Source organism: Cannabis sativa, chromosome 4 (assembly GCF_029168945.1).
Source record: "Cannabis sativa cultivar Pink pepper isolate KNU-18-1 chromosome 4, ASM2916894v1, whole genome shotgun sequence".
Taxonomy (NCBI): domain Eukaryota; kingdom Viridiplantae; phylum Streptophyta; class Magnoliopsida; order Rosales; family Cannabaceae; genus Cannabis; species Cannabis sativa.
In genome coordinates, this window is record NC_083604.1 from 73,590,260 (window position 1) to 73,606,462 (window position 16,203).

Below are 16,203 nucleotides of genomic sequence, written 5' to 3' on the forward strand. Positions count from 1 at the left end.
TCTCTTCTTCTTCTTGTGGGGATTCTCATTTCTTCCTTCGGTTGGTCTCAATATATACATATTTTTTTATATTGTTCCTTTTGCATTATTGAAATTATATTTCTCATTATTATTAGTACTCATACTATATATTTTATTTTTGTAGGCTTCGATGGTACTCTAGGACAAGATTATCCTATGCTCCTTGCATGTTGCAAGAGCACAAAGCGTCCAGATTTATGTCCTCATTCAGACTCAAATCCCGCTAAATGCGACGCTGAGTGTAAGAAGGGTCCTTGTAGAGGAGGTATATGTAAAAATGAAGGTGGTCCTGTTTGTCACTGTTTCTGTTAATTCGATCTATTATATTCATAATATCAATTGAAATTTATTATTAATAATTATTATTAATAATAAATTTATTAATCACTTGTTTTAAAAATAAATAAATGAATAAAGGATATTAATTTCTATCTTATGAGGAGTCCAATAGCACATTATTTTTATTTGAAGTGTATTATTATTAATATTATTTCATTTTTATATATTAAAGTAATTTTTTTTTTATTTTTTACAAAAAATCATATAACAACTCATATAGCAATTAATGGAGCAATCTACATCACAATCAAAATCTATTTTGAAATCCACATAAAAATCACTGCAGTAACTTAAATTGTAATTTTTTTAAAAAAAATATTAAAAACTAACATATATGGTAATTATTATTATGTAAAGTGAGATAATTTATATAGAGTAATAATATACTTAAAATAATGACACATAATAACGAAACAAATTATTTAATTAATCATAATTAATTAAATTAAGTCCTATTTTTGTAAAAAAAGATAAAAAAAATTGGTGCATATTTTAAATGCGCTCAATCATTATTATTAATTTGTTTCTATTATATATAACTTACATATTATTCATCTCTTTTTCCTTTTTTATTTTTACAATTAGCCACATCAAGACTATTTTTATAAAATGTCAACATTTTATCTCACAAAAAAAACACTATTTTTATATAAATATATATAGTTTTGGTGCATATTAATAAATCACTTGTTGCAATTAAGGAATTATAGAATTTATGATTAAATTGCTAAATTCATATATATTTTTTTTCAAAGTACTCCTCTAATAGCACAATATTTAAATTTATGTATTGGAGATTTATATAATACGTAAATCATTCAAGTAATATTAATTAATTAGAAAATAATATATGCTTTGCTCACGTGCAGTCGTATTTAATTTATTGATAATTAATGATAAAATTATCAAATTTTAATATTTTTAATATAATATTTTTTTAGTAATATGAGTAATTATATTACTAAATTTTCATTACTTTTACTTAGAAAAATAAAATTAATATTGTAAAAAAAAAAATTATTATAAAAAAACAGTATACATATTTAAAATTGTTGTTATTATTGTATCTTATTTGTATCAAAGTGGATGTATCTCAACTGTAGTGGTTACTATATTTAAAATTACTATCATACACGTATTTTACTTGTAATATATAATCAATATAATATATATTCATAATAAATAAAATTAAATTTTTTCTTTCAATAATATTTTTAAATCCTATGTTGTATAGGGTTTTTAAATCTTAAAGATATTTTTTTTTCTTAAATAGTACAGAATAAATAATATGTATATATTAATAATAAATAAAACTAAAATTTTTCATTTTTAAATAGAATACTTAGTGGTATGGTTTTAAATTCTAATAATATATATCTTATCAATAATGATAATAATATATATTTTTTTAAAAAATAACATATACATATTTATTATAGCCACATAATTATTAGTTTGAAGATGGATATTTCAAATGTAACAAATGAAAGACTATCATTTCTTTTTAAAGAATGACCTCAACTCATATTGCTAATATATGATTATAGTAAATATATTATAGTAAGAACATTACTATTAGGCACTTTATGGTACACCAACCGCTTAAAACCGTCACCACACATGGACTCTTTTGGAAAGGTTAAAGGATGCATGTTGCACCGTTGTCACCATGGTTGGTGATTAGAGATTTTCTGGAGCGATACTATCCCCATGGAGCAAAGTGATGATATTTCTGGAACGATACCATTTCCATGGAGCGAAGTGATGGTGTACTGGCTCTTGGATTGGGAGGAGACTGCAGAGTCAGATCACATAATCCTAGTCGACGGCTTGGGAGAGTAGTTTTCTTGGGTAGTTCATGGCTTGAAAGAGTTAGGGTTTTGAAGGGTTTAATTTATATTTTAGGGGTTTAATGTCTATTTATAAAACTAACGTTACAGTTAACGTGTAGCTAAATTTAATAGAATAAAAAGAGAATATACTGTTAAACCAAGAATTGCTATTAGATAGCCACTTTTAATATATAAAGATATAAACTTTTTCTTTATTAAATTATTATATATTGCACTTTCAATGTTTTATTTAAAAAAAATATATAGTGTGACATCCATAGAAATTTCAAGAATAATATATATTATTTTATTTCTAATAGTATTACATCCTTATATTTTGCCACCTAAACTTTTTCCCTCTTTAAATATTCTCCAAAATACTATTATTAAGGCCATCTCCAATAGTAAAATTTAAATTTAGTGTTAAATCAACACTAAAAGACTACTATTTGAACACTATTTTTTTTTTTCAATTCCAACCATAATACTAAAAATATATTCATTATTATTATATTATATTATTAATATAATAAGAATATTTTAATTCATATAATTATTTATTTTTTCTTAAAACTATTATTTAATTATTAAAAACTAAAAATTATATATATAACAAAAAAAAAATTGCCGTGGACTATAATGTCCACTATTATTAATGGGACACTGTAGATCCTCATAAAAATAGGTTAAATAATAGAGTTTGGTTGGAGTGAAAAGTGAAAAAAATCACACTATATATAACATTATAGTGTTAGGTTGGTGATGCCAATACTGATATAGTATCAATATTATATTTGCAAAATACATAGTTCGGCCAATCTTTTAACAAAATACTGAGACTACCTAGGGGCGTATTTTTCCCCTTAGAATATTATAGGTTGAATATTAATATTACTTCCGTGGATAATATATAATAGATACTAGAGAGTATATATAGTTAATAATAATAATACTTTTCTATATAATTAATATGATATCATAATTATTATTGCTTTTCAAAAGAGTATTTTTATTCAAGCCATAGATTTTTCGATGAGACTTGAGACTAAGCTTTTTCATGTGCAAAAGTCAAATTAGCGTCACTAGCTAGCTACTCACACCAATTTCATCACAATCATGTATATTTTTGTCCAGACTTTATTTTTAGGTCACCCATTATATCTATCTATTCTATATATATATAAATTTTAAGGGCATTCCCAACATTTTTTTTATTCTATCATTTAAAATACTCAAAAATTTCTCAAGGAAAGTACATACCAAAACATCAAATCAAACATACCCTTTAGCAAGCTTCTCTCTTTAGGGTTTTTTCTCTCTTCTTCTTGAGTTAAGGTTTCTTTTCCATTTCCTTCCTCTTTCTCGACTAGGGACCCAGCTGTCGGCCTGCCGTGCGTCTGGTGTTCTCTAGCCGAGAGGGAGTTAGGGATGGCGATTCTTATGGCCATAGATCTCTACTCTTCGGAAGTGGGGAAGCTACTGGTTAGGGGCAGGCTTTCATGGAGACGCCTTTGGTGGGAGATCGATGGGTTTGGGGCTCTGTGGTCTACAGCGGTGGGGCTCCGATGGGGAACATCATCCTTGCTCGACCGATGTTGTTGGTTTTGGGGCTTCGTGGTCTACAATGGCAGATGTTCGTTGGAAGCTACGGAATTTGCAGCAGAGGGTCTTCGTTGGGGACTGTAACCCAGCTTGCTCAGCCAACGTAACTGGTTTTGGTCCCCTGCCTTTTCTATTAGGTTTTGGGGACGAGTTGTGGTGGTTTGGCGGCCCGATGTCGATCCTCCTCCGTCATCGAAAGTTTGTTAGTGGCCGCATGTTTCTTCATTTCTCGTTGTTGTGGAGTCTTTGGTTATGTTTTTATTTTTCTATTGATATTTTCTTTAAATCTTCGACTGTTTTTAGTCTTGATGTTTTATTTTGGTTTCTTGCTTTTCCTTTTTGGTCCAGTTATGGACATTCTCTTGTTAGAGATTTAGGGGTTTGTATCCTTGATTTTTTTTCTTTACCTTCCATCTATAGTGGTATGGTACTTTACAATGACTTTGACTACTATGAATGTAGGTCAGTCTTTAGGCCTTGTTGCCGTTTGCTCGCCTGTATATCGGGATTGATTTGCTTTTGCTTATCGTTGAGCAGTGTAATGGACTTTGTCTTTTGTTCCTTTGTTGAATGAAATCATTGATCCTTCCCTCAAAAAAAATTATTCAAAATACATCATTAAAACTCTACTTTCTTCATTTCACATCATACTTTTATATCCTCATACAAAAATAATTATCAAAATCTGAATAAATAAATAAAATATGTTTAGAGCAATGAATAGTATTCTATAAATGTAGAGCATGAATAGTGTATTTTAAAAAAATTTAAAATGAAGAAAAAATTTAGAGTATCTGCTATAACGTATTTTTAGTACGATTTTTTAAATTTTTTAAAAATTCTATATTTTAGAGAAGCTATTGTAAGTGCTCTTAGAGGATCTCTAATGGTGACATTCTTTAAAATTGTCAAAAACCTCCATATCACTTAAAAATATATTATTTTATCTCTTTCACATTATTTTTGTCATGCCCCAGCCCTATGTAATATTCATAATTTGAGTGGTCAAATGTCACACTTTGATTCTTGTAGGAAGATAAAGCCTATAAATGATTTTTTTTTTAATTTATATTACAAAATACTTATTTAAAAATAATAAATTAACTCCTATATTGATAAGAAAATATTAGTAACAAAATCAGGACCACTCATTAATATAAAAGAATAACAATATCCCCACATTTATGTATAGTCACCGAATAGAGACAATAAAATACCAAAATAATATCTAGCATCCATCATTCTTCATTTCTAACTAGTACATAGTTGATTTAAGTCACCCATACCATCCATTCCAACTTAAATACAAAAATTAATTTCATTGGAAGTCTAATAAGTAGAATAAGACTAAACTAATAATGATTTTCTTCCTCAACAGTATCATCCTCATCCACTAGCATCAAACTGAGTCCCTGGAAGGGGAGAAAATGGGGGGTGAGCTTATAAAGCCCAGAAGAAAAATAACTAATATCAAAGGACTCTTGGTTTAATAAAAATTTCTGCATGGTTAGCTTTTAAAAAATAAAATATCTCATCACCATTATCAAAATGTATAAACAGAGACCACAAATAATTACAAAATCAAGCATCAAATGCATATCACACCGTCCACTAGATCCCTAGCTCTCAATACCCTTCATAGAAAACGACATTCAAAATTGGGTAGTCGCACCTGATAACCACCATAATACCGAGACTCAGATTCAATTCACTTCCTGTACAGATTCTAGGTCTTTCACCTAGGTGAGTGCACACCTGATCTACCTATGATGCACATAGACTAGGTCGTGAAACAATAATATGCATCGAACCTGATCAACATGGCTCTCATCAGTATAATCAAAGCAAACAAATAATAAGAATAACAAAAGAATATATTTCTTTTTATTTTTTAGAAAATACGGCTGCATAACGACTGCATTTTGAATAAGCTCAAAAATCATAACATATGCACAAAAATATGTTTGGCACTCCGTGCCCAATAATTCAGAAAAATGTGCAGATTAAGTTTTCAATTTTTCAAACAATTTACAAATCATAAAAATTAGAAAATGTCTAATGTTATTCAACACATATAAAAATCAAGTCCAATAATCAAGTTGAGTCTCTACCTCTCCCAAGTCGTCAAACTTTGTCCAAAAGACGATCTTAAGCTCTCAAGTCCCGAGCTCCAATTATTTAGTTCAATCTTAGATATCACTCTCACTTATATCATCAAATGGCTAAATAATTATCATCTTAGATGTTACTATTGGTTTATTTTGTGTTCTAAAATAATCCAATATTAATATCTCTAAAAATTATTAGAATAATAATAAAAAATAAAAAAGAGAAGATATAAAGAATGATATAATATGAGATTCTTCTGTGATATTTTTTTTCATTCTAATAATAATCATTAATTAAAAAAAGAAAAAATATATTTATCTCATCAAACATCTTTTAATGAGGTGCTCTTATAATTTTAAAATGTCATCCTCATGATCATCACTTCAATCTATTCAACCCAAAAGCCATAAAAGGGTTTTAAACAGCTAGGATTTTTTTAAAATGCAAATAATAGGAAGGTAGAGATATTATTTTTTGGAATGAAGACAAAGATTAGGGTTGAGGGGCCATTTTGGTGTAGTACTGGCTAGATAAGTATCCAACGGTAACTCACTATTTTGTCTGTAATATATTGTTTTACATATAATAATAATGATATTCAAAACACACTTGGCATAGAAACCAAACAATGAGACCATTTACACATGCCAACTTTGAAATATTGCAACAATGTGACCCTACAAATTCCAATAATACTTCCACCAAAAAATAAAAAGAAAAAAATCCAATAATACGTCTTATACTTATATGAAACACCCACATTGCCTCACTTTCTTCTGCCATTGCCCAAAAAAAAGAAAAAAGCACTTGTTACCATCAAATACTATATGTATTTATATTACAATGAAATTATTGAAATTTAAATTGTCATATTAATTTTCAGGCAATTGCACCGAAAATTATCAATAACAACACCACATATACATATCTTACCACATTAAATTATACATATACATATACATATAATTATCATGGAGAAATTTTTGTTATCATATAATTATTTCTATGAAAATTTCATTTTGTTAATGTTTATATGAGTAATTTCTTCTAGTTGTTTATATTCAAAAGTAAAAGAAATAGTGTTTTTAATTATTTAAAGTGTGAGCTTGATGAACCATTTTTTTTTTTTTGTAATTGTTAAATTGAATGAGTTCCATTTTAAAATATATATATATATATATAAATTCTGAACTCCAGATTTGACCTGATCAACCCTGAGCACCACATATAACTCAATCAATGTAAACATTATTCTTCGAAAAATACAGCATAATTTTTTAAAAAAAGAAAATAAAAATCAAAATGTATGACAACTGACCCTACAATTTAAGTGCCACTACACTAGCACCACAAATCCACAAAGGCTCCTCTAATTCTAAACTCAATCATCTTTGGGTATTTTTTTGTTTTTGTTTTTTTTTTTTTCTTGTATTTGGGCTTTATTTTTCATGTGACACATGTCATAAATCAAGGTGTTACGTTTGGTAGTTGTGTCACAAGATCTTCAGACACCAGAACACAGTTCTATCTTGGCCCATAACATTTCCAATCAAATATGGCCCATTATCTATACATGTAGGCCACCGCCACAATTAAAACAATTTTCTTTTTTTTTTTCAGACAAAAATTACAACAATATTACATAGTAAATATTTATTTATTTATATTTTCAATTTTTTTTTGAATAATGAAGATAATCTAATCTGTATGTATGCATGTGAAAGAGGAAGATGAAGAGAAAGGGGTGGCATGTGAAGGCGGTGAATTAGCACGTGACTGACCAACGGTCGGTTCAGGTAATCGTGGCAGTGACCGTTGGAGCATTTAATTTTCTCTTTTTATTTTTTTAATATTAGTTATTTCTTTAACTCAAAAAAAAAAAATATTAGTTATTTCTTTCCTCATTTTCAACTTTATTATTAGAAGAAACGACTTTATAAGAATATTTTTCATATTCAATTGTTATGGTTGGCCTTTCTTTCTTTCATTAATTTCCTACTTTCTAAAAAATAGTAAATAATTATAATAATTTCTTTTCTTTTTTGAAAGGAATAAAACTCAAAAGTACAATAATAATTGATTTTATTTATTATTATGAAGATATTTGCATCCAAAAGCCACCACAACTAATTTGCTTCTTCCACAATATATAATAAATAAAAGATAAGATTATAGGGTTACTTCATTTTATAGCTAGTCAAGGTCATATTATTTCAGTATAATAAATGATATGGAATTATTTTAATAATATATATTATCATGTAACGTATATAACATGCATTATTAAAGTACGTAGAAAATTAATACCACGTACGTGTACTTCGATTATATTAACTTTTGCTTTTAAAACATGTTTTGATATTTTTCTTTCTAGGGGGAGTCTTAATTTTACTATGATTATGTATTATTACAATAAACTAGTAAACAATCAATCGTTGTTTCGTATAGATTATAATTTTAAATACATCGAACGTAATTAATATAATTAAGCTTGTCTTGTGATGAATACTTATTACTAATCGATTCTTCACATCTAAGTATTACTTCAATATTTTGTAATTGAATAAATTTTATGTTTTGTGTAATTTATAAAAAATATATATTATTACTACAATATTTTCAATTCATTCATTTTTTTATTAAACTTTCTTTTTAAAAAAAAAAATACATAAAAAGGCTTGCACTGTCCATGATATATAAACATATTTTTTTTAAAAGAAAAAAGTAAAATAATGTATTTTTAAAAAATAAATTTATGTTACAGATTTTTTTTTCTGTACCTCATTCATATCATATATAGTCAAATACTCAAATGGCATGGATTTATATTGTCGAGGAAAAAAAAAAGGTAACATAAATTTATATTGTCATAAATTGTTTCTCAAACAATAAAAAGAAAAGTCACAAACTAATATATGAGTTAGCACAATTTTTATAAATTGCACTTGCGAGTCATGAAAAAAATGTTAATAATTGGTGTGCATAACTCTAATTAAATAACGTATGATTATAAATATATATAATTATATAAACGACAATTGTTTTTTTCAAATAATAAAAATTACTTCCAAGCACAAAATACATACCAAATGGCAAATGCATATTTAAAACTCAACGAAGATAGTGAACTCAATTTATACATAAAAAGAACTAAGATATCACTATTTTATATTATTTATTTATCTTATAAACTTAACTAGATTAATATAATTACCTCTTCAAATTGTCAATAAATTCATTTTGTATATAAATAAAAAATCATTTTATTTTTTCTAGACTTTAATGAAGTTTATTAAATCATAGAGAACTCACTGTTATTAATTAGTGATACAAAATTGAAAAAAAAAAAACCATAATTAATTAGTGATACAATTTTTTTTTAAAAAAAAATAAATAAAAAGACTTAAATTTGTTACTGCATTATCCGTACAACTTATTCACGCACAACGATATGTGGGCGCGTGCATTTGATGCTTCCCCTAATGTGTACAGAAAGAAAATAAAAATGGCATTAACTATTCATCTTTCTCTCTTTATAGCATTTTTAAAAATATATATTAAAAATAAGGTAGTTGCCATGAAAGCCCTTCTTCCCAACCCCAAACTATCCCATCTCATGTCTATGTACGGACCCAAAAATAACTGGGCCCCAAATCACGTGCTCCCTATTTCCCAAACTACCCTCCCATTTTTCCACAAACTACAATATCACATTCATGTATGTAATAATAGTAATAATAATAATAATAATAATAATAATCCGTATGTGCATATAATATATACCAAATACAAAAACACTCTTTCCTTTCCTTTTCATCTTGTTTTCAAAAAACAAGAAAAACAAAAACAAAACAAATTATTAGAAGGAAGATAGCGAAAACACGCTCTCATATCATAACACCTCGTAGTTTTGTCTCTCAAAAGATCAAAAACGTTTTTTATTCATTTTTGTTTATATTTTTCTTCTTCTTTTGTCAGAATATAATGTATTATTATGTATGTAATGTATATTTTTTCTTTTTCCCAATAGGAGAAATTGGAACCCGTTATCTCTTTTCCCAAATTCCAAGAAAATTAAATAAGAATAATAAGAATAATAACTCCCCTATCCTTTTATCTATTTCAGTCTATCTACAACTTAAATATTTATTTTTCTTAAAAGGAGAGTTTTTCTTTTTTTCCTTCTCCAGTCCCAGACCACCTAAGCCAAACCTATCTTCCCAATTCACCGCTCTTGCAAAAAATATATACAAATAATAAAAAGAAAAATTACTCTTGAATTTTCCTAAACGGCATCGTTTTAACGGTGGTAATATGAATAGAATTAATAGGATGTGCTGTCCCACACCTAGCTCAACAGAAGCATCTTCTGATTGGTGCTCACCTTCCCAAACACGGGTCCCACAAACGGACTTTTTGTTAAAAAAAACAGTGCACACGTGCGCTCTGGTAATGGGCATTTTCGTAATTTGAGTAAACCAAATACTAAATAAACTAAAGAGGAATTAAACCCAATAAGAAAAGAAAATATTGTGTAATATACATGGAATAATGAGTTGTAAATAAATAATGTTTTCAGCAAAAAATTAACAAATAATAATAAACAAAAGAATTACATAACTATGTTTAAAAGGATAATAAAAGAGACGAAATAGTCTAGTGAAATTTACTTTTATTATTTAATTATATATTAATTATAATTATCTTACTTGTAATAAATTTGAACTTTTGGTCGTTTTTCTTTCTTTTTTTAATTAATATTACAATTTTTCTGTTGTGGTAGTACAACCCCATTCCCCCATGTATTCCGAATTTTTCAACCTTAGGGGAAAAAAAAAAAAAAAGCAAAACCCAAGGCCTTCAGTAAAAATTAAAATTAAAAAAATGATGCCGGTTCGGTGGTACTATGACCGAGAAACCGATTCAGCCAGTTTACCGATTCGTTCCACGAGTTCTGGTGAGAGTTTCTTAACCGGTTTCTTCCCCTTTTCCGGTCGAAAATCAAAACCAAGAGCATCCGAAACCTCTTCGGAGCTCCAACCCGCTTTTCGAAGTGAATCCGAGAACCGATCCGCTTTCAGCAGTAGAGCGTCGAGTACGGCCTGATTATCGACCAACACCATCTCCCCTTCGAAGAACCCAGAAGCCGAAACCTCCATTATTTCCGTTATATCCGATTCGTTCCACCCACCTTGTCTCAAAACGGATCCTATTTGCTCCACGTATTCGTCGACCCATTTCGGAATTTCCGACTTCGGCATATCAAAGAATCTCTCCGGCGAAGATGAAGAAGAAGACGACGAGTTTCTCCTGCGACGATCGACTGCAGCGTCACTCCAAAACTCGACCCATCTCGGTGTTCTTGCACCGGAGGAAAGCCCCGTGTCTAAACTTCTCCGGGAGAAATTCGTAGACGACCCGGCTGATTTTTCGCTCACGGATCTTTGTTTCTTGAGGACCCGAGGATCCGAAGATTCGGAGCTCCGAAATAGAGACTCGCGTTCGAAGAAATCTGAAAGATCCAGACCACAACAGAAGATACGATTCTCATCGACGAAGAAAATCGGATTACCTGCAAGAGAAGGGTTGCAAGGAATGTAACAATGGTTGAAGATTGGTATCAGAAGCGGAGCTCTCTTCAAAGCAGTTCTCGCAACCCGCAAAGCTTTTTCCGGGTCGGATGGTCTCGGGCCCCACGATTTAGACCAGAGGGTATTCCGAGCTATCTGGAATGAAATCGCGGCGATGGGTAGGTCAAGCGAAGCCCGAAGATGGAGCCGAGCACCGGGAGCTCGCCAGTCCGGAAAACCCGGTCCGACGGGTAACCCAGCGGAGAGGACTGCTCGGAGATCAGGTGGGAAAGCGAAGCCAAACTCAGCTTCTGCACGAGCGAACTCGGCGTCCGAGAGACCCGGTTGGACCTGGACACCGGAATTCCGGAGATGGGTTATGACATTCTGGGCCAATGAAGAGAATGAGAGGAGGCCATTTCGTACTGGAAGCGATGCCGTGGCGGTTGTAGTGGTTGTTGGGGCAGCTGCGGCTCGAGCCGATAAGCGACGGAGGCCGGCTACGTGAGCCGGGTTTAGACCGGTCATTCTCCGGTCGACGTCGACCATTGTGGTAGAGAGAGGCAAAGGTATTAATAAGTTTGAAACTCTTTTCTTTGTTTCTCCCAATTGCTTAAAACTCTTGAAAAGGGTCTGTGACTGTGTGTGTCTCAGGCTTAGTGAAGTGAAAAAATGGGCAGAAAAATTAATCAAAAGAAAGAAAGAGTGAGAAACTCTAAGAAAGAGAGAGCCTTTTAGAGAAGAGAGAGAGTCTTTTGTTGCGTAAACAAAGGTTTGGATTTTATAGCTGTGAATTAGTGGGGTCCACTCTAAGATTTTCATTCATTTACTTTTAAATCACTAAATTACGAGTATGGGTGGCAATATTGACGAACACAACTCCATATTTAGGTATTTGAGGTAGTGGTGTTTGGGTTTGGGTGGTCCGGTTTTTTATCTTTTTTTTTCAAGCCAACTCACACATGTTATTTTTCTAATTTCTTAAACCGCACCCGCATTGTGAAACTAAAAATCCGCGAAAACCGTACCGCAAAAAATAATGTGGTGCGGTGCGATTTTTGTGGTTTTTGCGGTTTGCAATCACAAATACAACAAAATTTGAGCAATACTTGTCAAAATACCATAAGACTTAAAAATAAATATGAAAAAAAAAATTAAGTTTCAATAATACAATAATTAGTGGGTTTTGGGTTGGACATTCACATATTGGACCTAACTAAATATAAAAATTGGTATTTTTATAATGTGCGGTGCGGTTTGAACTGTATATTAACAATTCAAAACTGCAAACCGCACTGCACCACGTGATTTAGGAAAAATTCAAACTGTGACCGCACCGCAAAGAATTTCAATCGCATTTTTTTTACGGTGCGGACAGTTTGAGCGGTTTAAACGGTTTGATGAACACCCCTAGTTTGAGGAAATACGAAAATTACAAGAGTGGGTAATTAATTATATTTTTGAAGCTACTTGATATATTATTTACATTATTCACCTGTTGTATTTTTATTAATATATTTAAATTAATTTTTTTATTTGAATAAATTAAAAATTATCTACTTTACTTAACACTTAATTAAATTTAAATATTTATTTATAGTTGTGAACTAAATTTAAATATTTATACTATAAATTACTTATTTTATTTATAACATATTGTGTTTGTATCAGTTATTCAAAATAAATTTAAATATTTTATATGACACAATAACAATACGAAATTTATTTGAGTTGTGTTCGTGTATTATAATTTTTTTGTATTACAAGTTGTGTTCGAATCAACAGTTTTTCGATAAACTTAAAACCTCAACACGACCTAAACACAACACATCAACACGAATTATCACTCGAGTAAGTCTACAATACACCCAATATAAATACATTTTGGTACAACTGTTTTATTATTTAAAAAAGATTTTAATCTAGTTTTTTATTTCATAACATATGTTCTAGTAGAAAAGTCTAAATAGTTGATAATGTCGAAAATATGACTTGAATATTTTGCTACACGTGATTATTTTTATATACATAGTAAATAACTATTTGAATTGTTAAAAATACTGCAATTATTGAGAATTTTCCAACAAATTATAGAATATTCTAAATAATTACAAAAGAAAAAAAAAATAAAAATAAAAAGTATACTGAAACATTCATTTTCTTGGGAATAATACCTATTTTTTTCATAAATTGGTTTATCCTTAACAAATATAAAAATAAAACTAACCCTTGATTTGTTTGAATGAAAATCACTAATTAAGATAACTACTATTTTACATTACAATACAAAACATCCCCAATTATTTCTCCAATAAGAAAAAAAAAAGTTATTTATTTATTAAAGTTATGGATCCTTTTTTACTGTTTTTGTTAAGAGTTAGATCAATCAATCAACGGTTGTTTGTTGTATGTAGTAAATAAATAAAAGTGTTTAAAGAAGTGATTATGTTGGGAGGCTGTCCACTCTCTTTACTTAACGGTATTTTGGCACCAAATTTCTTCTCATAACTCTTCTTCTTTTTACTTTTAATTTAATATAGAAATAAATATGGAGCGTTGAGAAAAAAAAAATGAGAGGGAATTAATTAAGACATTTTCAGTGTTATAAAATCATCTTCTTCTTCTTTATATATATAACCCTTATAATTAAATAATTAACTAATTTAATTGTGACCAAATTTGTGGCCCATTAACAATGATGTATTTTGTTAAAGACAGCAAGGATAAAGGTGAAGCATAAATAATCATCAGTCCACATTGTTATACACACTAATTCCAATTAAATAAATCTTACTTTGTATTTTATTTTTTAAAATAAAAATCAAGGGAGACATAAATATAATAATTAGAAAGTAAGGTTATATTCTTTATTTAATTTTTGATAAATGTAATAAGCTAATCATTTGGTCACAATATGAGCTTAAGACTAGGCTATGAGAAGATGTTCCTCAAGGTGAGACTTGAGAGTGTACCTTTTTTTTTTCACCTGTAAATTCTCCATATCTTTATCAAATTTACCACTCAATTTCACCAACCAAACTTCCCAAAATAATAATTAACATATAAATAAATAAATAAAAACAGTAAAAGGAAAGAAAATCACTGTGTATAACATAGCATATAGATGTCTTTTATGTTATGCAAGTACCACTTCAAAGTCTCTTTTTAAATTATTAATTTGAATGGATACTCTTAACAACCTTAAATCGATTATATTGATAGAAAGGATGAAAAAAATAAAGTGTACTTCTTTTTAGAATTATAGCATAAAAAAACTAAATTGCTATCTAGACCAAAATAAGACTTTTAAAAAAGAGTATATATATATATGAAATAAGAGGGTAGTGAAATGGGTTTTGAAAGTGTGTAAATGAAAGGTCCAACAATATGAGCAGAGAGAATCAAAATAAAGGTATATAGATATAGAGAATCAATCTAATCGAAGCAAGACACAAAGAACAGAGAATAATTATAATAATACTAATGTAGTTTGCATGGGAAGTTGCCCATAATGTGTTTATACTTACAAAAAAGCTGGCTATGGCCGGCTCTTAAAACTTTGATAAATTAAACTCTTTTCTTCTTTTTTTTTTCACTTTCTTTAATATTTATGTGCAATAGTACATTCCCATGCCTGCCATTTGAAACCATATATTTTGTATAAAATATAGGTAAAATGTGTATAGTACCCATGTTAAATGGATAATTCGATAGGCTTCTTATTAATTTCCGTATTTAAGTTTTTAATTTAATTTTTTTTATAATAGTTATTTAGATTATTAATAAATTTTTTAAAAAATTCTAAATAGATTTATAGTATTGAAAATAAAATTCAAACAATCATTTACCATGTCATATAAAAAAAAAATTAGTCACCCATAAAATAAAATATTTTAATATTATTTTTAATATTATAAACTATTTAAGTTTTTTAAATTTTATAACTTTAAATAATTAAAACATACATAATCATTAAAAAAAATTAAAAAAAATCTACCGAAACATTGTTTTAAGAAGCTTATTAGTATTATAGACTTACTTATGTATACTAGCAAAAAGCTACGTGCAAGCACGTATACTAAATTTTATGCTAGTTTTTTTCTATGTTAGTTGAAAGTTATACAATTAAAAATTAAAAAAAATATATTATTAGTTATTAGGTGAGATTATTATTATGTGTATCTAAATATTATAGTTTATAATGTCAATTAAAAATGAATACCGAATACAAAATATTAATGTTTAAGAAAGCTTGATGATTTAAATATGTTCTTAAGTTAATCCAAAAATAAATTAAAAATTGATGTTCTAATACTTAAAGAAACATTACTTAAATTGGTGTAAGATAAAAAGAAAATTAAAAATCAATCTCTAAATTATTGATAATTGAAGATAGCATTTGTCTAAAAATTGTAGATAAGAAAACTAATGATAGTCATTGGTGGATTTCAATCTTCATTTGCTTCGATAGAGACAATAGTGTAATTTTTGTATTTTGCACTTTTCATTCTAGCCGGGTTCGCATATATCTGGATTGTCTATTTTTTCATTGATAAATTAAATATGGTAGTGTCGACAAAGCGGCGGTGTTCCTGCAAACCGTGATGTATTTTCATTTAAAATGATTAGACATAGTGTGCATAGCTTATTTAATTAAAAAAATCAACTTATGAAATGCATGTAAAACTATTTTATTTTTTTAAAATTACACCTTTGCAGTATATTTCATT

General features: G+C 28.7%; 1 protein-coding gene across 1 annotated transcript; it reads right to left on the minus strand.

Annotated features, from left to right (window-relative positions):
- Window positions 1-10,617: 10,617 nt before the first annotated feature.
- Window positions 10,618-12,237, minus strand: LOC115714956 (uncharacterized). Its single transcript, XM_030643719.2, has one exon. The coding sequence runs from the start codon at window positions 12,020-12,022 to the stop codon at window positions 10,808-10,810; it is 1,215 nt and encodes a 404-aa protein (XP_030499579.2). The 5' UTR covers window positions 12,023-12,237; the 3' UTR covers window positions 10,618-10,807.
- Window positions 12,238-16,203: the final 3,966 nt, after the last annotated feature.

Bases quoted from the DNA above. Each gene is read 5' to 3' on its own strand.
- LOC115714956 (XM_030643719.2), bottom strand. From the start codon at position 12,022: ATGGTCGACGTCGACCGGAGAATGACCGGTCTAAACCCGGCTCACGTA.